The sequence below is a fragment of the Euphorbia lathyris genome, chromosome 2 (assembly GCF_963576675.1).
Source record: "Euphorbia lathyris chromosome 2, ddEupLath1.1, whole genome shotgun sequence".
NCBI classification, from domain to species: domain Eukaryota; kingdom Viridiplantae; phylum Streptophyta; class Magnoliopsida; order Malpighiales; family Euphorbiaceae; genus Euphorbia; species Euphorbia lathyris.
In genome coordinates this window covers 90701087-90728030 of record NC_088911.1, presented here as the reverse complement: position 1 = coordinate 90728030, position 26944 = coordinate 90701087, and the positions used below count along the sequence as shown (strand labels likewise).

At 35.5% G+C, this 26944-nt stretch overlaps 2 protein-coding genes and 1 long non-coding RNA gene across 4 annotated transcripts; 2 read left to right on the top strand and 1 right to left on the bottom strand.

Moving 5' to 3' along the window:
• Positions 1-2429: 2429 nt before the first annotated feature.
• Positions 2430-4459, top strand: LOC136218924 (uncharacterized). The gene is made up of 2 exons (XR_010683977.1): positions 2430-2822; positions 3992-4459. It is a non-coding gene; the product is annotated as an uncharacterized lncRNA (long non-coding RNA).
• A 2975-nt stretch (positions 4460-7434) lies between these two features.
• LOC136218923 (uncharacterized) lies at positions 7435-9808 on the top strand. Of its 2 annotated transcripts, none has more exons than XM_066006103.1 (4): positions 7435-7630; positions 7967-8037; positions 9335-9424; positions 9639-9808. In XM_066006103.1, the coding sequence occupies exons 1-4, from the start codon at positions 7507-7509 to the stop codon at positions 9642-9644; spliced, it is 291 nt and encodes a 96-aa protein (XP_065862175.1). In that variant the 5' UTR covers positions 7435-7506; the 3' UTR covers positions 9645-9808. The 2 variants fall into 2 exon arrangements, with proteins under 2 accessions (XP_065862175.1, XP_065862174.1); XM_066006102.1 differs by having other exon boundaries at positions 7439-7630; positions 9636-9808.
• Positions 9809-10776: 968 nt separating this feature from the next.
• LOC136218921 (uncharacterized) lies at positions 10777-22551 on the bottom strand. The gene is made up of 7 exons (XM_066006101.1): positions 22072-22551; positions 21300-21377; positions 14454-14488; positions 14309-14364; positions 13131-13229; positions 11899-12010; positions 10777-11096 (listed from the first exon to the last, which is right to left on the bottom strand). The coding sequence occupies exons 1-6, from the start codon at positions 22498-22500 to the stop codon at positions 11952-11954; spliced, it is 756 nt and encodes a 251-aa protein (XP_065862173.1). The 5' UTR covers positions 22501-22551; the 3' UTR covers positions 10777-11096; positions 11899-11951.
• Between the last annotated feature and the right edge of the window lie 4393 nt (positions 22552-26944).

Sequence of the window (26944 nt, the reverse complement as noted above, 5' to 3'; positions counted from 1 at the left end):
GCGGCAGTTCCTGATTAAATGTCCTTCTAGTCCATAGTGGTAGCATTTGACTCTACCTCTGGACTTGGATCTTCCCCTGATATTGTTGCCTCCTTTAGATTTATTCAAATTGTTGGGACCTCTATTTTTACTCCTGCCTCTGTGCTCGGTGACAAGAGCTTGATTGTTGTCAATGACTATAGTTTTTCTCCTTGTCTCTTTGTTGAGTAGGGTACTCACGATGTGGTTGATTGACATCTTTCCTTCGAGAGCGGAATTGCTCACTAATATCACCAAGGTGTCCCAACTCTCCGGTAAAGTGCTAAGTAACAATAAGGAATGGACCGCATCTTTATGTACAATCTTCATTAGAAGACAATTGGTTAATAGCATTACGAAATTCATTTAAATATTCGACGATGGGGATACCTTCCTTATATTTAAGGTTGACAAGCTTCCTTATCATGAACAATTTATTACGAGCTATTTTTCGATCATATAACTTCTGTAACTTCTTCCATAGTTCATGGGTAGACGTTTCCTCAAACACATTGTGGAACACGTTGAAGTCTAGCCACTGAAGAATAGTTCTGATGGCCTTTATGTTCAACTTGTTCTAGTCCCGATCCTTCATATCTTTGGGCTTGGTTTTTTCTCCTTCTATTGCTTTGTGCATATCTTTGCAGTAAAAATATCCTACATCATTGACTTCCAAATTGACCAGTTTGAACCGTTCAATTTAATCATTGAAGCCGAAGAACCTCCCATTTTAATTATACAACCACCTGTGTGAAAATTAGGCTCAGATGCCACTTGTTAGGATCTCATATAAATTAAACTTGTAACTAGTTGATGTGTATAAATAAAATAGAGTAATAATAAAATAATGAGGATAAAAATAAAGCAAGAAAGAGACACACAGATTTACGCGGAAAACCCTTCTATAAGAAAAAAAATCATAGGGCACCGAAAATAACTCCACTAATAATAACGAGAATACAGAAAATAAGACTCTCTCAAACACACTCAAACTTGAGGTATACAATTATTTAGGAGACAGTTGGAACCCTCAAATTAGAATCTTACACTGAAACATTGTAGTATTTTCCAAATCAATCACAATTCTCCCTCACTAAATTTCTCTCAATCTCTCTTTAACAATTCAACACAAAAAGAATAAAACTCTTTTTTGTTTTTGAGATTTTTTTTCTTTGATGCATTTGCAATGCAAATGCCTATGGCTAAGCATGTATAAGTTTTTTTCAAGTAGTATAGTTAGTGTACCTATAAAAAAAAATTGTATGATGAATTAATTGGTTGTGGTCCAATTAATTCTTTCACATACAAAAGTATTATTTTCAATCGATAAGCCAATTGTAAATTTATCTGGATTCAACAATACATGGATTCAATTTAGCTTTTGATGCCTCCAAAACATTCAATTATAAGATTAATTGTGCTCATTTTTCGGTTAGCTCAATCTACAGTTACCAAATGATATACAGGAACAGTCCTGACAATTTAGAGGCTCTAGACAAAATAAGTAATAATGGTTCATTTAATAATAAAAAAATTATACATAACAAAATAGGTTTTGAATTTTTTTTATCATTGGGGTTTCAGAAAGAAACAGACTCTTTTATATAATTTTATCATTATTTATATTAAAAAATAAATAAATTTCATAATATATAAAGGCTAATTTTTTTTGGACCCTCTCCAGCCCTGGGCCCTAGGCCGGCGCACCCCGGGCCTATGCCCAAGGCCGGCCTGATGATATATGAATATGAAGTTGGAGCATGGAGGCTTTTTAAATCCGCTTTCGTTGCTCCATTCGATATGATTTTTTTTTTTATAATGGAGTGTAAAAAAATAAAGGCTTAATATATAATTTGCCCTTTAAACTTATTCAAAAAAGTTGATTGGCCCCTTGAACTTTTAAAGTGTCTCGATAGCTTCCTCAATTTACATAAAATGTTCCGTTAGCCCTCTGAACTTGCACAAAATGTAATCAATTGATCATTCGGTTGCAAAAAAAAAATAAGTTAAATACGGAATATGTATTACATGCGTCTTTAAAAAAGTAAAATGATCAAAATCGGGATATGTGATTCTAATATTAGAGTTGAAAAGTTTTATAGTTGAGCAAGTCATAACTTTCTTTCTAATCTATTTTTAAATTATGTAATAACATTCTAAGATGCGTGGAATACATCTTCCACATTTAATTTACTTTTTTTTTGCAACCGAGTGATCAATTGATTATATTTTACGTAAATTCAGGAAGCTAACTAAACATTTTATATAAATTCAGGGAATTATTGAAATACTTTAAAAGTTTAGGGTGCCAATTAATCTTTTTGGATAAATTGACAAATGATATATTAAACCAAAAATAAATAATCAGATGACTTGATATTAAAAATCAGTAAAGTTAGTGGATTAATTATAGGTTTTGCAATCTAAACTCTCTCTCTCTCTCTCTCTTTGGATTGAGCCTATTTGGTACTATTGTTTACCTTATCCGTTTGAAAAACTTTACCGTGAGCGAGAAACGAAATTGGAAATGCTATAGCATACGTGTCAATAGTATATACGGCGAAGATAATACGCAAATGTTGTATCAGCTTTCAACGAATAACCATTCTCTTCAGAAATCTGTAGAATTGCAATCTCTACAGTCATACGCCGGTTCCCCGATATGACTACCGCCATTAAAATTCACGAAGCTCGCTATCTTATAGACGAACACCGTTCCGTCAACAAGTTTGGACGGATTCTCAATGACATCGCCAAATTCGCCGTCGATTCTACACTCGCCGGCTCCCTCAAAGGCGTAACTGGTTCGTTCTCTCTTTCAACTATTTAATTAAAAACCCCTTCTTAATTAGACTTCTAAGTGCTTTTCTCCCTTGTGAAATCGTCAGAAGTAATTTCGGAAATTGTTTCGTTGAATTCGGTGTAGATATACCCTAACGAATTAGGGGATGTATCATGAATAAAATTTGAGACCGCACCTACTTGTCTGTATATTCTGCTTTTCTTTTGGGGAATTAGCGATCTCTTAGAATAGTTACATGTATTCTATTTCAATCACTTCCTACGATTGCTTTTTAGGCCGTAAATTAGATCATGTTTGGCTCTGAAAGATTTAATTGGTAGATTAACCATGTCTTGATCCTATGAAATTAATAGCATAATTGATATGCTACTTCTTATCCATGGAATATCCTAGAAGTTAACAAACCTAACCCAAATTCACAATTGATGTATGAATTTATCGTGACTAAATTGGAACGCTATTTACTTCAACTAATCAACAAATTTGGGTTGCTATTGCTACTGTTAATTTTATTTTTTGCCTACTGCTTGATAGTGTCATTTCTCCTGTTAATCATCTCCCCCTCAGGGAAAATCTGTCATTTGCTTTATCCTTGATCTCCTCCTTCCAAATTGATATCATCTTGTAGCATTTGTTTTTTGTTATTATGCTTTTATAGACTGGGCTTGCCTTTAAATACTATGAACGAGGGTGATGCATTTGGATGTTAGAGCAGGCTTCACCCTAATTTTTCATTACCAAACTGATTTAACAATAGGGCTTTGATCATAATTTGTTGGATTTGAAAGGGAAAGAACTAGAAAAACTGAGAGATTTTTGCTGGCTGAACTTCATTTCATTTTTGCATTGGTATTCTACTCTTAAAAGGTTAAGTGTATTTGAATTAAACAAGCAAAAGTTCATGGCATTTGTTTGTTCTTTGGCTACTCAATCCACCTAGAATTACAGTATATGTTTTATGAACTAACTTTTGTTTACTGTTAACACCTAGTTGAGAAGAGATTTGATGCAGTAATTCTAATATCTTGGAGTATAATTAAATTAAAGCAACTGAATAATACTAATGTGCCTTTTGTTTGTGTGTGTGTTGATGGCAACAACAATTGTTTGTGTATATTATTTTTAAGGGATCTGCTTTCTCATCACCATTAACTTTATTTAAAATTGAAGGTCCAAAAAAGGTGTATGAGATAGTGCAAGAGAAATTGAAGAATCCAGCAACTTCAATCCCCTTAATAAACAAGTGTAAGAAAGCTGAAGATGTTATGCAAATAAGAGTAGAAGAAATGGTGGAAGACATGGTAAAGTTGAAGCACCAAAATGAGTTATCAACCAAATGTATTGAGGGAAAAGAGCCTTTGCAGAATGGACCAAACGAAGACAGCAAAAGGTCTTATGTTTTGGAACCTGATAACAAGAGAATTTTTATTCGATCTCGGCTGTGAACTAGTAGAAAATAAGACCTGTATTATATAACTAGAAACGTTATTATGAAACTCGGCGTTTTTCTTGTATTTTTTTGGTCAGAAATGTTGTCAGGTCGTATGACCCAAAAGTATTATTCTCATATTTCCTTGTACCTCTGACTGTGATCATCATCCACCATGGTGGAATATATTTAAATTTATCTTTTAAGAATTGAACCCGTTTAATTACAGACTTAAAGAAGATGAATGAATGTTAACAAGATTGTTGCTATTTATTTGCAATTGATTATCAAGTATATATCAATGTCATCCTACGTTAATTTTTATGGTAAAAAATTATAAATAGAATAACCAATTTACATATCTATCTACATGCTCTAAAAGTTCACATTATTTCATATAAATGGAAGAAAAAGAAGAGTAAAATAGGGTTGTTAATTGGGTAGAGATTTTTTATTCCTATTGAGGATCCATCTGGGTGATGGGACTTTTTTTTTTTTTTTTTTTTTAATTGAAATGGGACGGTAACTTTGTGAGAATTTCTAAAATTTATTAATAAAATAAAATTATATATATTATTTATATTTAAAACATTGGGTTAGACTATGCTTACTTTGTTTTTGACAAAGTAAGCTTTAAAAAACAAAGTAAAGCATACTTTGTCAAAAACAAAGTAAGCATAGAAGACACCTAAAATATTAAGTTGTATATGTTATTTTATATAAATTTAATTAATATTTATTAAAAAGAATTATTCTGCCAGACATTTTTTCTCAATTCATATATCGGACGAGGACAAAAGTTCCTAAAATATTACAACTAAATTATATTATCAAACTTAATGATCAAACTTAATTCTGAATATGTTATTATTTTCTATATTTAATAAATAAAGTATGTTTTTACACTTTAATTTACAAATTCTAATCTAAACTCTAATTCATAAATCATAAACCCTAAACAATATATTTTAGACCTCTAATTTATAAACTCTAATTCTTAAAATAGATTAAATATAATTCTTTTATTAGTTTGATATAATTCAAAATTATAACCTGATATAATTTTACATAGTTTTTTAAAAATGAATTTGTATGTAATTTTTTTTACAATCCTAAATTAAGGGTCCGTTTGGTTGCTCCTTTTCATACTCCTTTTTGCCTTTTTACTTTAAAATGTAGAGTTTTAGATGTTTAGTTAGTGACCTCCTATTTGCCTTTTACATCTGAAAAAGCAGTATTAGGTGTTTGGTTAGTGATCTCTTGTTTGTCTTTTACACCTGAAAAGCAGCATTTTACAAAAGCAGAGAATCTCTGATTTTTGGAAAAGCAGCTTTTTCCAACAGCAAACAGCAAACCGTAAAAGCAACAGCAAACAGCAACAACAAACCGTAACAGCAAACAGCAAACAGCAACAATAAACAGTAGGTAAAACAAACGGGTCCTAAGAGTTCAAATATATAGGGAAAATTACACAGAAATTCATCTTTTAAAAACTACTAGTTTTTGACCCGTGCGATGCACGGATTCATCTTAATATATAAATATTAACAAAAATATAATTAATAATTACAATTAATGATATAAAAAAGGAGGAAGTGACACCTCAGCTCCATCGTTACTGTTTTATATTATATATAGATATGCAAAGAAATAGAGAGATTTTAGGGACTAATTTAAATTATGTAGAACTTTTAGATATAGATATGCAGAGAATTAAAGAGATTTTAGAGATTAATTTAAATTCTGTAGAACTCTTAGATATAGTATGGATAAAATAATCTTTTTATAAATAAATATAATAATATAACTAAAGTTAATATATTATATTTTTTATTAGTAAAAAAGGAGGAAGTGACACCTCAGCTCCATCGTTACTGTTTTATATTATATATAGAATATAGATATGCAGAGAATTAGAGGGATTTTAGGGATTAATTTAAATTATGCAGAACTTTTAGATATAGATATACAGAAAATTAGAGAGATTTTAGGGATTAATTTAAATTATGTAGAACTTTTAGATATAGATAGAGAGATTTTAGGGATTAATTTAAATTCTGTAGAACTCTTAGATATAATACAGATAAAATAATCTTTTTATAAATAAATATAATAATATAACTCAAGTTAATATATTATATTTTATATTATATTTTTTATCAGTAAAAAAGGAGGGAGTGACACCTCAGCTCCATCGTTACTGTTTTATATTATATATATATATAGATATGCAGAGAATTAGAGAGATTTTAGGGATTAATTTAAATTCTGTAGAACTCTTAGATATAATACGGATAAAATAATCTTTTTATAAATAAATATAATAATATAACTAAAGTTATATATTATATTTTTTATTATATTTTTTATCAGTAAAAAAGGAGGAAGTGACACCTCAGCTCCATCGTTACTGTTTTATATAAAATATAGATATGCAGAGAATTAGAGGGATTTTAGGGATTAATTTAAATTATGTAGAACTTTTAGATATAGATATGCAGGGAATTAGATATATTTTAGGGATTAATTTAAATTATGTATAACTTTTAGATATAGATATGTAGAGAATTAGAGAGATTTTAGGGATTAATTTAAATTATGTAGATCTCTTAGATATAGTACCGATAAAATAATATTTTTATAAATAAATATAATAATATAACTGAAGTTAATATATTATATTTTATATTATATTTTTTATCAGTAAAAAAGGAGGAAGTGACACCTCAGCTCCATCGTTACTGTTTTATATTATATATTATATATATAGATTTTATAACTATGTGAAGTCATAATTTTGGATTATGTCAAACTAGTAAAATCAGTACTTTTAATATATTTTACGGATTAGAATTTATAAATTAGAACTCTGGAATATATTTTTTAGAGTTTATGATTTATGAATTGGAGTTTAAATTTTTTAAATTATGATGTAAAATCATAATATATAAAAAATAATAACATATTGAAAATTAAGTTCGGTGATATGAATTATTTGTACTTAATTATGATACTCATGTATTTGACCCGAATGTATATTCGTAAGATCGCTGGTTCATACCAGCCGTATATTTGATTATGGCCCAAAACGGCAATTGACCAGGCCATGTCGTTTATAAACCTGACCAGGTATAAGGCTAATTCAGTAAATAAACATAAATATTTGTTTCTCTACATCTTCATACGGTTGTTCTTGTTTCTTTCAGTATCATAGTTTCTCTCAGCTTCCAGTCTCTCTACTCTAGGCTCTACTATTATGGCAGCGTGGACGGCGGCGGCTCGTCAAGCCTCGAATCTCGCTCGGCTTTCCTCTCCGAAAGTTGCTTCTACTCCTCAATCCGCTTCTCTCATTCATCGACGCGGTCTCGCCGGCGGTGGCGGTAAGTTAATTTTGATTCACTCTCCTGTAAATTAATCGGCATTTTCTCTATACATATCTGTGATCGGTTGCAGTAATCAATATATACTTATGGGGGAATCTGGGCTAGAGAGCCTTGAGACCCAAAATCCTCGTTTTTGGTTGCACCGAATTTGTCTATCACTCGATTTGGGTTTTCACTATGAGAGTATCCGAAAAGGGTTTTTACTTCCGGGCAGATATATATGCAGCTGATTTTTTTTTTTTTTTTTTTTTTCGCCAATACTTAGTGAAAAAAGAAGACTTTAATGGTGGAGAGGCTTGTTTAATAATTTTGTATGTTTGATTTGTATTCCAGATCATCATGGACCTCCCAAGGTGAACTTCTGGCAGGACCCTATGAGCCCATCTAAATGGAAAGAAGAGCATGTAAGTTTTTGTTTCCTCTCAAGATAGATTGAGTTTAGCTTTTGTTTGATTAATTGATATGTTTAACCTTGAAATTTTGGGAATTTTGTTGCTTGGAATCTAAAACAATATTGTGATTATACTTTTTATATATAATTTTATTATATATTTTTTTTTTGTTATATCTTCTTCCATTTCCTTTAATTTTCTGTTTACAAATTTATGTACTGATTGCTTTTTAATATTTTGTATCTCAATTCGGTCCTAAGCCATGCGTGTGTTTGTCTATGCTCAAGTTTGATTCCATAAACCATATTCTATCTTATGTCTTGCTTAAGTTGGCACAATGATGAAAACTTAAAAAATTAAGCTGCAAGCTATTGAAAAAGTCCTGCTTTGAGCATTTAATATGGGACATGGCTTAGTTTTACAGTTTTCCCCTGTTGATCCCAATGTGTTGAACCGTGTCATTGTTATTTGATATTTCTTGAGGATATTTTGATTTTTCATCGCCAAAAAGATATGATTTCTGTTGTCCTTTTTGTTAAGAGACATTGCAACTTTGAACCTAAATAATTTGCAAGAATTTTGGTGAGTATTCTGGTCCGATAGAAGATGCAGCATGTGATGTTTTTAGCTCTGAGATGAATCTAGGCTTCTATCAGAAAATAAGCATGTAGAGGAAAAGTTGTGAAAGTATAGAGCTATTGCTAGGAAAAATGCCCGAAGGTCACTAAAGTTTAGGGTCTATATCACACACGTTGTTGAACTTCATTTTCTTTCATAAAATCTCTGAACTTGGCATTTGATTTTAATAGTCTTTCTTGCCAATTTGTTTATAAAAACTCACTGAAATGTTGATGTGACACGGAAGATAATTGACTATATGCTCCATGCTGAGCATGTCTAACTTTTACAACTGACGTGATAGCTAGGTCCTAGGTGTGTGCATCCTAAGCCACAAAAATATTTTTACAATGTCACATCATTGTCCAACATAGCTCTGAGTTTGCATATAATCAACTGTCTTATATGCCATGTCAACGATCCAGAGAGTTTTTGTACGTAAATTGGTCTGAATGACTCATTGAAATCAAATGTGAAGTTGAGTGCTCTTAGAAGGAAATGAATTGTAGTGAACTTTAAAAAATAGACCCCAAAACTTAAGTGACTGCGGGTGCTATTAATAGAAGTATTTAATTGCCATGCATAAATCTCTAAAGATTTTGAACTTCATAGTGCTGCATTTTTGTGTTGCTTGTAAGCATGATTTGTTCAATCTTATGGAGTGGTAAGAGATGATTTTTATTTTTTGCAGTTTGTTATAATCTCTTTAACTGGATGGGGAGTAGCCATCTACGGAGGTTACAAGTTCTTTACTGGAGGCAAGAAGGAAAAGAAGGAAGAGGTACTTTTGAATAAAATTGAATGATTTTAATACCTCATATTTTTTAAACATTCCCAATTTTCTTTGGCAAGCAATTCCATGCCATATAGATACATACATATATATATATTTTCTTTTTTCTTTTTTTCTGGTAGATTTTGGTGACTTGTGTGGCCAGAAGTTATGTGATAGGTGTACTGTACTAATTGTGGATCCTTGTTTTCATGTGCAGAAGGTTTGAGAATGAGCACAGCACACTAGGTTTGGAATGTTAATCTTAGACGAGGATGTTTCTCTTTTGCTAATTTTGGATGATTAGTGTTTGGCATGTTCTTGCTGTTTTTTTAATACTTTGTTATATCTGATTCCTTGAATTCTAAATAAGAAGGAAGTTGTTTTCTGATATATATGGTGTTAAATGGACAATGGATGAGTTTGTAAGAAGCTACCTTGTTCACCTTTTCTCATCCTTGTACTGTTCTATGACTGCACAAATTAGAGCTTTTGCATCCCAAAGTTTCCATTTTGGAATTAATATTGTGAAATTCTCAAGCAAATATTGCTTGTGCCAACACTGGAGGAGTATGTGAAGTATTGACTTCTCAAGAAAGTAATTGAATTCATTTGTATTATCAATTTACAATACAATAAACTTTGAAATTCCTCAAAATTAAACTGAACTTTCCCCTTTTCTGTTTGATATGTATGTGCACACTAGTACCTGTATCTGTTTTGCTATTAAAATTACAATCAGAACATAAACTGATTCAAATTAGGAATGATTTTGTCGGGTACCAGTTACTATTTTATTCTAATGGGATTATTCGAATTCTGAGTAAAAAGGAATGTGAGGGGAATGATATCTGAAAAAATTATCAATGGCAGAGGTTACCACTAGCCATTACCTTTTTGATAATTTGTGTAATTTAAATTACTTGTTAAATTTGTGAATGGTTTGTTAAATTTGTGGTGTTTGTTAAATTTATGAATAGTTTATTAAATTTATAATTTATTTATTTTAGAGGAAATTACATCAATAATAAAGTATGAATTTTATTTTCCATTTAACTTTTATATCTATATTTTATCATCTCATGTTTAAAAAAAAAAAAAAAAACATATGAGAATTTTATATTTTTATTTTTAATTTTATAAAATTTAGTTACTGATTGAAAAAAAAAAATGCTAAATTCCATGAAACTACAAATCGTTCGAGGAGACAGTTTTAAATTGTAGGTATTTGATATATCTAGAATTATTTTTAAGTATTCTAGACTAGTAAATATTTAATCCATTTGTGCTTAAACTGTAACTAAATTTTTATTGTGTTGATTCCACCTGCGGATCCATGTGAATTAAATAGGAAGATAATGAAATTCAAAAAATAAACCGGTATCACCTTACCGATTACCATCTCTATTTCAAACTAAGCAACTATCCCCTAATTCAAACTAAGCTAGTATGTCGAGGTTAACGTTAATATTGCTATACATTAATGGAAATTCATTTGTACTCATTAACCAGCTCAAGACAAATTTAAATTAACAAAAGATACAAGCTGCTCAAAAAATTTATTCTATTATCTGTACAAAATACAACATATATCAAACTTAGAATACGCTTTGCTCATTACTCTTCTCCTATAATAACTGTGTCGAAGTGCCCCCACTTGCCATTCTTTATGATCTTCAACCTGCATCAGAAACAACATGCCTACTTTCAGCAATTCTGAAAAGAGGAACAAAAACCTTCAATATACAAACGGTAACGGTACAAGTATCACAACATGAATTATGATAGTTCGACTATTACCCACAAAATTCATAAAATTTGAAAATTAAAAAAAAAAAATTCTTTAATCCTATTGAATTTATTCTTCAAGTAATTCCAGACAATTCTTTCGGCTGAACGCCATACGTCCCCTGTAATGGTATAATAGAGTATGAAATCAACATAAAGCTTCAGATAACTCACTTCTATCAATAGTTTTAATAATTATTTAAACAACTCAATTGATTTCCAAAGATAAAATTTGACCCTTGTTTGTCCGTTTGGCTCCTTTACTGCAAGTTTGGGACGTTTCACTCTCATATGTTAATTTTTCTCAAAACTTGATTGTTGACAGACAAATTTGTTAGCAGCAGTGTTGTTAAAAAATTAGTGGTCAAACTGTGTTCTCCAATTGTATAACAGTTTGTGTATTTCGGAACCGTCAAATTGGTCTTGTGCCAAATACAACTGTGCCAGTTTGTCGTATCCTAGAGGAGCCAGCCTAAATGAAAAAAATTGTGCAAAATATAGGGGCTAAATGTGCCAAAACTGAAGTACAAGGGCCAATTTAACAAATTGAACCAAGTACGAAGGGCAAATATTGCTTTTTACTCTCAATAGAGCAAATTTATTGGAGCCTATAAAGTCAAACTTATCAAGGTATATAAATAGCTCAAACACAAATTGGATGCAAGATTGTAGTTCAAGAATTTTTTTACACAAACCTGGCTATCAGGTTATGAGGTCCCGTTCTGCAACTTTTTTCTCTTGTAACATGTCACTCTGCATCTTTTATTTCTGCTTCAACATCAACAACTGCAGCAGAAGACTTCGTTCCTGCAGAAGCCACCGTGATTTTTAGAATTCATGAATCATCCAGAACCGATAATGATATAGAATATCGATACTAGATATCAAGAAAAAATCTACAAAAGCATACTTGGAGGTAAATTTACCTAAACAAGAAATGGGATATTGAAATCTAGTTGTGAAAACAGATTCTGACAAAAGGTTGAACATACAGCGGACTATATCAATTGCTTACAAAACTAGAAAAACAACAACAATAACCATGCCTTCATCCCAATATCTGATGTGGGCATCAACAAGAGCGAACCGGGAAAGCCTGAAACAGGGTTCACACGGCATGTGGGGACAGCAACACGCCGCGTGAGCATTCAAGGATTGAAGGAGCTGGACAAAAGAGGACCACACGCCATGTGGCCCGATCACACGTCATGTGGGAAGAGGGCAAAAGTTTCTGCCCGATTTTAACTAATTTACACGACGTGTCAGACAGGCCACATGCCGTGTGAGTTAAAACAAAGCCAGCCAAGTCAACTCCCAAGAAGCAGCAACACAGAGAGTCCTTCAGCTTATTCACCGTGTGGACTCGTCAAGAACCAGCCACACGGCGTGTCAGACAGTCCACACGCCGTGTGGCCCAACTTCATGGCCAAGTATCTTCAGCCTTCCACACCTTATTTATTGTTCTGCCTGTAATTGCTGTTTGCCATTTAGGCTTATTTACTGATTTTCCATTAGTTTAGTTTCTCCCATTTTACCCCTAGTGTTAAATCAAACTTGTAATACCTAGTGGGGGTTATTTGGTCTTTTCTTATCTAGGTTTAGAGAGGTATTTAAGCCAAACATTTTGTAAGGATAGATAACTTTTATCAATATAAACTCATTTTCCTCCATTAGAGTAAGGTTTCTATCTTGTTGGGTTATTTCCTACTAGTTAAGCTAGTGAAGAGATTGTTTCTTTATTGGTTTAAGATCAAAACCATCATTATCGTCATCAATCCATATCAACATCTTGGAGTAATTGCTTACAAAACTATAGTTTACCAAATTAATCTAACATGATATTTGTTACAACACATGCAAAGTAATTCCAAATAATCAAGGTCACATGCTACATCATAAAAGAATGAAAAGGTTAACACATAATCACCTTTCTTGGAACCAAATGGGAAACCACTTGATGCTTGTTTAAATGCTGTAAAGCTGTCGGAGAACTTCACAGAATCACTCACGAACTCATCTCCATCCACTGAAATCCACAGGAAATTGATAAAACAAATATACAATGTCAATAGTCAATCAAGACGTAGAAGATCAAAACAATTACATATAAAACTAATTGAAACTATCAGGAAATACATTCAACATACAAAGATGGATAAAAGCTAATTGTCAGACTGAGATTTCATGTTCATTAAGACATTAAAATATCCATTCTCTTGTTACGGAAATTAACCATTAAAAAATCTTACAAAATATTTACTGACCACAAGAAAGTTTTCTTTTCATTGAGAAAAAGGAGAAGGAAAGGAAACACTAAGTTGTATTCACGTTTTTCTTATATTGGCCACCAAGTTGTTTGCAAACTCTTGAAATTATAACTTCCAGAAACACAATATATACATTTGGAAGTAAAGGAAAAACTACCAATTATGAAAACAAAAATAAGATCATTCGTCTTTGTGACATGAATACATGCGTTTTAGCCACAACATCAATTGATTAAAAATGGGTGTTTGAAGCAGAATCAATGTAGCATCTCAAAAGACTCTCTTTTTAACCAATTCAAATAAGAAGCTAAGAGAGAAGTTAAGAAGTACAGAAGTCAAGTGAGCTTAGAGAGATGTTAAGGAGTACTAGATTCAACATAAAACCCAACTCAGCCTCAATAGAAGAAGGGGTACCCATGAGATGAGCACGCTTAAGTAGTTTCGTTCATTTATGGATGTGCTTCCATCTTTTTATTTTTATTTAGGGGCGGTGGAAGCTTGACTAGGAATGTTTGGAGGGAAATAGAATAAGACATCAACTTATAGAGGTAAGCTTATTCTCTAGTCTCAATGCAAAGAGTGTCAAGTCTATCATCAAAAGTTAAGGAACTCCATACAATTGAAGAACTAGCAGCAAGTTGTGTAGAGTGAAAAAATGCATTTGCAATAGTTATCTAAAAAATTGTTTTGTAAACATCAGATGAAAATGCATAAAATTCCCATGATTTATTTTCAATTCTCAACTTGGGCATGATGTTCAACAGTAACATTCTTGTACTTGAAGTGGCAAGTAATTCTTGAAAAAATAAAAAAGAACACTCCAATACTTGGATTTCACCTGAGAATGGTTGGCTGCAAAAGGGGCACAGTTGCAATTCATCATCAAGAGTCGATCTGAAGTTAAAATAAAAATAAAAATTATAATACACATGTCATGTCATGATATTGCCTACAAGTTCAGTGAGAATAGCTAAGGTTCTTACTTGAAAATTTGAAATTCATTTCCACAATTTGGGCACTGCACAAAAAACAGAAAGCACAGAACAAATCAGTTATGGAAGTATATATATAAAGAGGCATATTATATACAAAAACCAGTAAGTATCTTCTCTTTTTCAGATCTGGCTTCTCTCTCTCAGATCTGTTGTCATGGTGAAGAATTTTTATGAAGATTGAGAGTTTTGAGATCTATCTCTTCTCTTTTATATCTTTCCCTCTCTTTTAGATCTATCTTCTCTTTGTCAGATCTGTCTTCTCTCTTTCAGATCTGTTGTCATGGTGAAGAATTTTTATGAAGATTGAGAGTTTTGAGATCTATCTCTTCTCTTTTAGATCTTTCCCTCTCTTTTAGATCTATCTTCTCTTTGTCAGATCTGTCTTCTCTCTCTCAGATCTGTTGTGGAGAATTTTGAGATCTATCTTCTCTCTCTCAGATCTATTTCTCTCTTTTAGATCTATCTCCTCTCTTTCAGATCTCTCCTCTCTCTAAAACACAGGATCAATTTTATAACTCAATTTTCTCTCTCTCTCTCTCAATTAGTTATAACTAAATTAACTATAACTAATAGTAGAATTTAAGAAAAGTAAATCTCTCTCTCTCTCTCTCTCGGCGATGACCAAGGCGATCGTGAAGGTTAAGGGGGATGGGTCGGTGAAGGCAGGCGGCTGGCCTGTGTCGGATCTGGTGGTGGCGGGGCGCGGGCGGGGCAATGACTCCGGGATCGATGAGGCGTGGGCGGCGGCGGATGATGGGAGATCCGAGGGATCTCCTCGGGGGAGGAGGCGGAGCAGCGGGATTCGGAGGGATCGGTCGAGGGATAGGAGTAGATCGGAGTGGGTGGATGGTGGGGAGGCGGATTCGGCGGTTTCGACGGGGGGTGCTAGGGGTGCGCCGGTGCCGTTGGGGGCTTCTAGGGATGCAGCGGCCGATCGGGGGCTGGAAGGTGTAGGTGCCGCGGCCGCGGCCCTGGACTCGTTTTTCGCGGAGGGACGCGCGCATGATTCCGGAGTTAGAGGGCCGCTTCCGGTGCTTGGGCCACAGGGAGTACCGGCCGTCTCTCCCCAGCAAGATGAGCATGCCGTGCGACTTTCGTTGGCCGCGCAAGCCGCATAGGCCGCGCAAGCCGCACAGACTGCGCAAGCCGCTCAAGCGGGAGTTTCCGTGGATTTGGGAGGCCCCTCCTGGAGGGATAAGTTGCTAGGGGTGTCAGAGGAGGATCCCATGATGGAGGTGGATGCTTTTGAGAATGATTCCGGGGATTTTCTCTCTGATTCCGATTCTGAGGATGGAGAGCCTGATAACCCGCTGTGTCCTAGGATCCGGCTATCCTCAGATGACAAGCGGGTCATGAGATCGAAGTGGAAATTGGCATTAATCGTCACTGTGTTGGGGAAAAGGATCAGTTTCAATTATTTTGCCCAGAGGATCCAGGCTCAATGGGCAAAGAAAGGAAAAGTTACTATCACAGACCTTGAAAATGACTATTATGTCATTAAATTCACAAGGGCTGAGGATTTCAATGCTGTTGTGAATGGTGGTCCGTATATTATCTCCAATCATGTGTTGGCTCTGAGACCTTGGGTCCCAAATTTTGATCCCCATGATTGCTCTGTTAACAGGATCCTTACTTGGGTTAGGTTCCCGGGCCTACCTCTTGAATACTACAGTGATAGGTTCCTGAACAAGATTGGTAGCCTTGTTGGGAAAGTCCACCATGTTGATAAGACTACCATTGGGGCAGTGAGAGGCAAGTTTGCCAGGGTCTGTATCGATATTGATCTCGCTAAGCCTCTTCTTTCTCAGTTCTGTACTCAAAACAAGGTCTATCATATTGAATATGAAGGTATACACAACATCTGCTATGAATGTGGTATGTTTGGCCATACCCTTGAGGGTTGTCCTAAGAGGAGGAAGGACGTGGAGGAGTTGGTGCAACCTATCATAGGCGAAGCTGAGAAGAGTCAAGGGGAAGTAAGGAGCTTTGGCCCATGGATGCTTGCCAAGAGGCCACTGAGAAGGAAGCCACGGGCTAATGTTAATGCTAATCATTCACCAGATATCAGTACGAAGATGACTACTCTCCAGATTGCTCCTGAGATCAAGGTCAGACCCCCGGATATTAAGAAGGGGATTGAGACTGGAGTGGACTCAGCTTCGGGTTCCGGGTCAAGGTTCGGTGTTTTGTCTATGGAGGAAGATCAGGACTCGGATCCTTCTGATAAGCAGATTGATTTAAGCATGCCTGGTCTGGAGTCGGTAGAGCATGCCTCTAGTCTGGGTAATTCTATTAATCCTCTCTTTGTCTCTAATGCTTCTGCTAAAGGCAAAGAGATTCCCCAGTCTATCCTGTCAGCTGGGAAGGGTTTGAGTAGGGAGGCGAGTACTCTACATCCTCCTGTTGATGCTCCTATTGGTAAGACTATAGGAGTGAGTAAGTTAAACATGAAGAATCCCAAAGGGAAACCTAAAAAGAACCTTCATGGTTTGAATTCTTTGGATAAAAGGGGTCCTTCTGGGACCGCCTCTAGGCTCTCCGGAGCCCCGAACAAATACCTGATCTAGGGTTTGGGCCTGCGTCTGTAGTCTCCCCCTCTGATGGACTTCTTCGTTTGGAATGTTAGAGGTGCGGCGAGCAAGGCTACCCGCATTCATGTCAATGATCTCATTAAACAGTTTAACCCTTCCTGCTTTGTCCTTCTTGAGACCAAGGTTAGTGGAGCCAAAGCAGATGAGGTGGTTAAAAAGTTTAAGAATTGGAATTGCGTCAGGTCGGAGGCTACTGGCCGGGCAGGGGGGATTTGGCTCTTTTGGAAGCCAGGTCAAGTCAATATTGATATTGTTACTATGGACAGTCAATTCATCCATAGTAAGGTGTGTTACCCGGGTAATAAACCCTTCTTTATTACCTTCGTCTATGCTGATCCTGTTTCGACTAACCGAAGAAGGCTGTGGAAGATCCTTCATTCTTTTAGCTCTAACATGGTGGAGGCGTGGTTGGTTGCCGGGGATTTTAATGACATTGCCCTCTTGAGTGATCAGAGAGGAGGGGGTAATCATTATGTGAACCGGTGTCTTAATCATAAGCAAAGTATGGATATGTGCGGGCTTTCGGATCTGGGTGCTGCTGGCCACAAATTTACCTGGAAAAGGAATAGTGTGTTTGTTAGGTTGGATAAGGTGTACGCTAATGTTGCAGCGATTTATAGGTTTCCTGAGGTCAAGGTACTTAATCTCCATTTCCGTCACTCAGACCATTGCCCTATCCTCATTAATTTGGTCAAAGGAAATCGGCTGAAAGGTAATAGACCTTTTAGGTATCTGGTGGCTTGGGAGTCTCACCCCGAGTTTAAGGATTTCGTTAAAAGCAATTGGCATCCCCACTCTGATGTTCTCCTCGCTACTGAGGAATTCAGGAGGAATGTGGCTGTTTGGAATAAAAATACTTTTGGTCATATTATCAGGAGGAAGAACAAACTCTTGAGGAGAATGGAAGGTGTTCAGCGTTGCTTGGAGGTTCGTTTTGATCATAGCCTGAATGGTCACCTAAGAGCTCTTCAGAACGAGTTGGAAGCTGTGCTTAGACAGGAAGAGCTTCTGTGGTTCCAGAATTCTAGGAAGGCTTGGATTCAAGACGGGGACCGGAATACCAGGTTTTTCCACCTCTCAACGATCATTAGGAGACCGCGAAATAGGATCGAGGCTATTAAAGACGCCAGTGGTGAGTGGATTTTTGAGGAGGAGGACATTCGGCGCCTTGCCCTTGATTTCTACAAGGACCTGTTCAGAGAGGAAGCTGTGGACCTAGAGAGTGCCCACTCTGGCATTTTCCTTCCTCGTTTGGGGGAGGATGCTATTAATAATGCTTTCCATCCTATTGAGCTTAAAGAGATTGATCTAGCCTTCTCCAGTATCGGTTCCACTAAGGCTCCTGGTATTGATGGTATCCCCGCTAGTTGGGACACTGTTAAAGAGGGTATATACAGCTTTGTGTTAGGTGTCTTTGGTGGTTCGAACGATATCAGTTTGGTTAATAAAACCCTCGTTGTCTTGATTCCTAAGGTTGCCAAGCCTTCTTCCTTTCTCCAGATGAGACCAATCAGTCTTTGTAATGTCTTGTATAAAGCTATTATTAAGATTGTGGCTAATAGAATCCGGAAGATCCTTCCGGATATTATCAGCCAAAATCAAGGGAGCTTTGTTCCTGGAAGACAATTGATGGATAATGTTGTTATTGCCCAGGAGGTTGTCCATTCTATGAAGATTAAGAAAGGCAAGAAAGGGATCGTGACTCTCAAGCTGGATCTGGAGAAAGCCTATGATAGGTTGAACTGGAGCTTTCTTCTGGATAGTTTAGCCAAAGCTGGTATCCCGGAGAACTGGAGGAATTTGATTGGAAAGTGTATCTCCTCTCCTGTTTTCTAGGTTATGATCAATGGGGATATGTCGGATGAGTTCTCTCCATCCAGGGGTATTCGTCAAGGGGATCCTATGAGCCCCTTCCTTTTTGTTATTGCCATGGAAAGATTGTCTCACCTGATCCAAGAGGCGGTGAGCAAAGGGACTCTCCACCCTGTTTCCATCAACAGACATTGCCCCCTGTTACCCATTTACTCTTTGCTGATGATGTCATGCTTTTTGTGGAGGGTAATGAGGAACAAATTAAGGCTGTGATGGATATCCTCGACTGCTTTTGTGAGGCTTCTGACCAGAAGATTAACATCCATAAATCCCGTATGCTTTGTTCCAAGAATATGGATAATAGCTTATGTAGAAGACTGAGTGAGATGTCTGGCATTCCCCTGACTCAATCGTTTGGGAAATACCTTGGGGTCCCTCTTCATAGTGACAGGGTGTCCAAAGCCTCTTTTAAAGACATTGGACAAATCTAACGGTTTGTGTGCTAGCTGGAAAGCTAATTCTCTTTCCCTTGCAGGTCGCCTTACTTTAATCCAGTCTATCAACTGCGCTGCTCCAAATCACATCATGCAAGCCTGTAAGCTCCCTGAGCCGGTCCTCAACGACCTTGATAAAATTAATCGGCGTTTTCTGTGGGGAGAGTCTGGGGATGGGAGGAAGATTCACCTGGTCCCTTGGAAGGAAGCCTGCCAGCCTGAGAGCAGGGGGGGTCTTGGTATAAGGCAAGCTAAGGACAATAATAAAGTCCTGTTAATGAAGCTTCTTTGGAGAATGTGGCAATCCCCCTCCTCCCTTTGGGTTCGTCTTCTGTGCGGCAAGTATAGGAAAGATAGAATCTTTGGTGGCCCGAAGGAGAGGGTTGTCAGCTGTTCCTTCCTCTGGAAAGGGCTTAGTGCTGTTTTTGCTGAGTTCTGTACGGGGATTGGCTTGGAGGTGGGTAATGGGAGATCCATTAGTTTCTGGTATGACACCTGGATTGGTGACAAACCGTTGATTGAGGTGTGCATCGCCCCTCCGCCGAATGATCTCCTCTCCTGGAGAATTGCTGATGTGGTGGACTCGGAGGGAGACTGGATCTGGTCTATTCTTAGCCTGGAGACCCTCCTTAATATTAGAGGTGTGAAGATTAGTAATCAGGAGGAGGATAAGGACAGACACTGCTGGGCCTTGACTAATAATGGTTCTTATTCTTGCAAATCGGCCTATGAAGCTTTTACCCCTAATAGGGCTGATCCTCCCTTGGAAATTTGGAAGTCCATTTGGGCCCTCAAAGTCCCCTACCGCATTAGGAGTTTCCTATGGCTGGGAGTCAAAGACAGGCTCCTCACGAATGCAGATAGACACAGAAGGCACTTGGCTGTATCTGGTGCCGGTAGCAGATGCAGCGGCCATGTGGAAACCTTGTGCCATGCTTTGAGGGATTGCCCGAATAGTAGAAAGGTTTGGGAAGGGGTCCTTCCTCACCACATCCTTCCTTCCTTTATGGGGTTCTCTGATATTGACTGGTTCTCTGAAGGCGTTAATGGGAATTTGTTGGCCAGTATGGAGCACGGGGCTATTCTCTTCGCTATTATTTGTCACCAAATGTGGAAATGGAGGAATGAAGAGTTATTTGCTGAGAAGACTGTCTTTATTCCTGACCTCCGGTTTTACTTCTCGAAAAAACTCTCTATTATTACAAAGAGTTTTGAAGGAGAGCCCCTGGTTCACCCCTCCCCGGTTAAAGAGGTCCAGTTAGTTGGTTGGAGGAAGCCCAGGGAAGGGGTTGTCAAGTTGAATACGGATGGCTCCTGCCTTAGTAATGGCAGAATTGCTGCTGGTGGAGTTCTTGGCTGGCTGGGTTTACCCATAACTTAGGTACGGGCTCCTCTACTGCGGAGCTCTGGGGGATCTTGTCTGGCATTAAACTCGCCATTCGCATGGGTGTTAAAAGACTTTCGGTGGAGTCTGACAATTTGGAGGCTATCAACAGGATTTCGGATAGACAGGCTGTTTGTCTTAAGAGTCAGAATCTCATTAAAGCCATATTGAGGCTTCGTCCTGCCTTCGATTCTCTTACCTTCTCCCATATTTATAGGGAGCAAAACCGCGTGGCGGATCGCTTGGCAGCTGCTGGGCATGGGGGGATGTTAGGTGTTTCTACCCTTTCCGTTCCTCCTTTTCTGTTACCTTCTCTTCTTGAGGATAGGATTGGGGTCAGTCTTCCTAAACTGATCCCGGGTTAGGTTTTTGTTTGTTTGTTTTTTTTTCTTCCCTTCTTACCAAAAAAAAAAAATATACAAAAACCAGTTGACAACTGTTGGACATCCATTATAAAGAGGCATAGTATATACAAAACCAGTTGCATGAAGATATCAGATTCTAAGTACCACCAAACAAAATAAATGCAAATAGTCAAGGAAAGAAGCCTCACACTGCTTTGTAGTATATCCCGTCCTGCCCACCAGAGGAAAGCCCCTAAACCGACAATTGGTACCAGTACTGCTAGGAGCTGAAATGAAACACCATTTAGTTACATAGTAACACCATATTCATCTCATTGCCAAAAAGTAGCTATTCCAAGTGGTTTCATTATCTTTTTCCAAAAAATAAATTGGAAAACTGACGAACTACTCAAGATACACTGAAGTTTTTGAAAAACAATACAAGCTACTTGGAAATGTAGACACACCATGGTGGCAAAGCAAAATAATATATTGCCAAGCATCTAGGAAAAAAGAAACATTAGATACCGACTAAATAAAATCTAAGAAGAACAAACAGCGGTAAATCAAGAACATCTGCTTAATTTGAACATAAAAAAGAACTAATCAAAGCAAAGTAAAACACAGGGGCAAAGGGCTTATATGAGTAAAGCTATGTCCATGGCAGAGGGAATGCTAAATTTCAATTTGGAAACAGCTATGTTCTATTCATGCTCTCAACTTTGTGGCCCTTGAAAGAGAAACCCCAACTGATAAACCTAGAGTTTTTCCTTCAACCAACAAAACTTTCCCTTAATCAATATGTATTTTGATTTGTTCTTTGAAGAGACCAATAAACCAACTAGAGCCCCAATAGTTATAAAATTAAAACTGAAATCCAGTGCCACGATAATTTAGTGGATAATTCATGCCTATCTAGAAAAGTTTAATAAAGAGAAAATAAAACGAAAATAATTCCTGAAGCAGAAAAAAAGAGCATACCCAAATAGAGATAAGAACATCCAAAACCGAGCCAATAGCATCAAAAACCCAACCAAGCTGCCCAGTCATTGAAAGATATGTCAATCCAATAGCCAAAGCAACATTTCCCAGAATCCTAACAGTGCCACCATTATCTCCCCCGCCACCACCGCCATTAAACCCAAACCCCTGATTAAACTTCACCAAAACTACCCTTCTCTTCTTCTTCCTCTTCCACCTCTCATCTTTCACCAAAAATCCACCTTTTTCTCTACCCACTTCCCATAAACTCATTTCGTCCCTATATGCCCTCACTTTGGGCCTCTTTTGACTAAAATAAGCAATTTTTGAACTCGGTAGAAAGAGAGAATTCCATGGTTTGTTGTATATGCCATTACGAGGAGTGCGCAAGGGCGAGTAATAGAGAGAGATTTGTAGCAGAATTGTCATTTCTTGGATATTGTATCGTCGATTTCATAGCGCAAAGAAACTAAGCAGAAGTAGTTGTGATAATTTAAAATTGTTTGTATATCAATGTTTCTGTGTTAACCCAGAATAGCCAATTGTTTAGTGCCACGTGGGATCCAAATTAGACCGCTGGCTAGACAATTTCGCCCTTCCATATCCAGCGGGTCCGAAACTGATTGCTCCAAGCTGCCCATAACTAACCAGAAAACCGAAAAATCGATTTTCAAAACTGAAACTGAAAAATAGATTAACCGTAATCAATGGATTAGTTTACAGTTTTTTATTTAAAAAACCGATGGTTAACTGAAACCGAAAAATAAACCGATTATGTATCTATACACATAAAACTAATATAAATATATGTAGAAATTTAATTATCAATATATAAATATACATATTTATATTGAATTTTTAAATTAAAAATATTAAAATAATTTAAAATTTATTTGTTTTGACGATTTTATTAGTTAAATTTGAAATTCAATAATTTTATTTAATATTTAAATAATTATATATTTATTTTAAAGTGAATAATTATAGATTTAAAGTGATATTTGCTACGAAAATTACTAATGGTTAACCGATCAAAATATAAGTTAACTGACCAAAATAATAAACTAACCGAAATATGGTTAACCGAATTAAATGGACTGGTTAATAATTTTTAATGGACTGTTTAACCGATCATGTACACCCCTAGCTCCAGTGTCTGGTATTTTTCGAATTTTTCATCTTAAGAGCGTGTCTAGTGGTGATAACACTCAAGTGGTGCCACCTAGACACAAATTGCATCCAAAAATAACATCCCACCTAGACACAAATTTATTTCCCTATTAACTTTATATGTTATCTTTTTATTTAGTTCTATATTCTTATTTCTTATAATACAATTAATCAGTATTCTTACTCATTAAGATTTTATATTTGTTTTTCATCAATGATTCCATGACTACTAAATTTCATTGTTTATGTAATATATGCAAACTAAAAATAATTGAATATCCACAATATTTCGAACATTGCTCATGCATCAATATTATTTTAACTAGTATTCGAAATACTGTGGATATTCAATTACTTTTAATTGCATATATTACATGAGCCATGGAATTTAGGAGTAAGTAATGGTTGACGAAAAACAAATATAAGACTTTAATGGGTAAGAATACTAATTAATTGTATTATAATAAATAAGAATATAGAACTAAATAAAAAGATAACATATAAAATTAATAGAAAAAAAAAATATAATATGGTTAATTTAATTGTGACGTTTAGTTCAAATTGGATATATTTTATAAATGTTAAGCTTAAATTCGTATTATTTTGTAAACGTTAAGCCTATATTGGTGCTATTTTGTAAGTGAGGCCTAAATTGATGCTATATTGTAAACATTGAGCCTAAATTGATATTATGTTGTAAACGTTAAGCCTATATTTGTGTTATTTTGAACGTTGAGCCTAAATTGATACTTCCCCAAAAACCTTAGGCTTATTTTGGTACCTTATCCCAATATCTTATTCTTACAACTTTCCGGCATCATTGTGGTTTAACGTTTCCGATCTTGCTTTTTATCAGGTTTACTCTTAAAGGGGGAAGAAGGGAAGCTTGTCTTCCTTCTTCATCCTCTCATTTAGGTTTAGATCTACTTTTTCTTGTTAGCTTGAAATCCATATTCTTTATTGAACTTTTTTTTCCGTCAGATCTGCGCTTATTAGCTATATTTCTTTCATTTATTCTTTTTTCGGTCTTAGCAAGAGCGGGAAAGGTTCATCTTGGCCGTAGATTTATAGATCTACATGATTACAAAAAAAGAAAGGACTCAGATCCGAACATCCGGAAGAGCCTAAATGATGAAGTATGGGTTATAATGTTTTTTCAACGGGGATCGACTTACGAGAAGGATATGATTTCTACTTTTATCGTATTTGTACTTTTTGTTGTATTGCTCTTTGTAGTCTTTGTATTGCTCTTTGTAGTCTCTTTTCTTCCATTTATGGATCTTGTACTGGCTGTAGCATGTATGGGTAAACAGTCTTATTTGTTGTATCTGTACGTTTTAATCTAATGGAATGAAATATGACATTTTTATCAAATAAATAAATAATAATAATAAAATCTCGATTTCTGAAATACTGGCTCACTTATTATGTCTGTAGTAGTCTGAGATCGGTTATTCATTAATCGGTCTCGCTAACACCGGTTATTGTATAACCGATCGAGTAGTAAATTATTTCATGAAAATTGACACTGGTTAAGCGAGACCAATTAATGAACAATGGGTCTCAAACTACCATACATGTCTCTCGTAAATACGGTAGGTGACTCCGGTTTTTAAAAACTAGGATTTTCATATTTTTCGAAAAAAAGACGATTGGTTCATCGGTTTCAACTGACAATGGTAAAAAAAAAAAATACTACAGTATGTATTATTTTTAATTGAATATTTTATAAGGATTTATTAATAAATTTGGTATTAAAAAATTCCTTGGTGGATGCTTTCCTTGGTGAAAAAAAGGTTGATCGTTATTGTTATGAGAAAACCTCATTTTCTGTGACTAAATTTTATTAATATGTTCCCGAGTAGTAGAACTAGAACCATCTTCATGGTCACAATGTTTTTGTGACAAAACGCATATTTAATATTTTTTTATTGGAATTTTCTTTAAGTGGAGCTTTAAAATGAGAGGGAAATTGTAATTTTAATAATTAATTGCAAAGTTAATAGTTAAGATTTAATTGATAAATTTTATTTATTATTTTTTTTTTTTTGCAGAGAATTGATAACTTTTATTAATAAATGTTAGGCATTTCGTTATGAGTCAAATATTTATCCGTCCGAAACCGGATAGGGACTGCTTTAAACTCAATGTGGACGGCTCCTCTAATGTTTTGAGGGGTAAGATTGCTTCAGGTGGCGTGATTAGGGATAGTTCGGGGAACTGGTGTAGGGGGTTTACTCAAAATGTCGGTCAGGGTGATATTTTAACTGCTGAACTGTGGGGGATACATACTGGTTTTAAGTTAGCGTTGGATTCTAATTGTCGGAATAGGGGTTTACTCAAAATGTCGGTCAAGGTGATATTTTAACTGCTGAACTGTGGGGGATACATGTTGGTCTTAAGTTAGCGTTGGATTCTAATTGTCGGAGGTTGATTGCGGAGTCTGACTGTCTTCAGGCGGTTAGTTTGGTTATTCAGATATGCCTCTTCATCACCCGGCTCGTGCTTTAATTCGGGGTATTAAATCCCTTATGTCTCGGTTTGAGAATATTGTGGTGTGCCACATCTACAGAGAGTGTATAAGTGTGCGGATTTCCTTGCCCGTTCTGCTATCGGTCTGGCGCCAGGTATTATGGTGTTACAGACAGCTCCTACCTTGTTATCTCCTCTTCTTTATGAAGATCGTGCAGGCAGGCCCTGTTTGAGGCTTCTGGCTTCTTGATTTTTTTTTCGGTTCTGTTGCTGTTTGTTCTTGTTTTGTCTGTTATCTACCCAAAAAAAAAATTATCTGTCCGTAAATAAAACAGATTAAGTCATCCAAAAAGATGAAGAATTAGAGTTAGGGTTTTATAAGTTAAATCTATACTATAAATAGATAGACACATAACCCTAACCAAGGATAATCAATAGAAAGTGCACTTCTTAATGGAGTAATATCAATGACGTGTTTCGTTCCGTTATCGATGCCTAAATTGGTATCATTTTTTCAACATTAAATCTATATTGATTCTATATTGTATATAGAACCTAAATTAATACTTCTCAAAAACCATAGGTATATTTTGGTACCTTATCGCTACGAAATAAAATAGAATATCAACTCATATGCTTCGTAGGACCTTCATTATCAATTATCAATTTTTATATTCAATCCACAATCAATTTTCAATTTTTAAGTTTAACACAAATTAACTACATATGTCCTGTCCAATCCATATGGTGAACTATTGATTTTTATTTTGTATACAGCTTTTTAATTTATATCTTTGTGGATTGAAATTGATTTTTATTTAATATTGGAATGTTGAAGTTTCAAATGTGCACATGCAACCAATATGGTAAGATTATTCTAAGAGTGACATACCATTTAGTTAATAAAAAAATGATTTGACGTCATATGATATGTCACTCAATGTTTATTTAGAAAAAGAAAAAAATACAAAAATAAATTTTATGGTTTAATCGATTTTCGAAAACAATCAACGTGATTTAAAAGATTACAAATAAGGATCGATGCATTTTGCAGTTTACAAATTTAGTCACTTCTTTAAAAATTATTGTTGTGACTTTCTCTCAAAAGATGACGATTTGAAGCAATTAAAAAAACTACTTTACAAATTATCCAAAATTTAAAATCTAACTTTGAAAATTAACTGTGTATTTTAGCCAAAATCTTTGACTCACTCACCTATCATTATTTAAC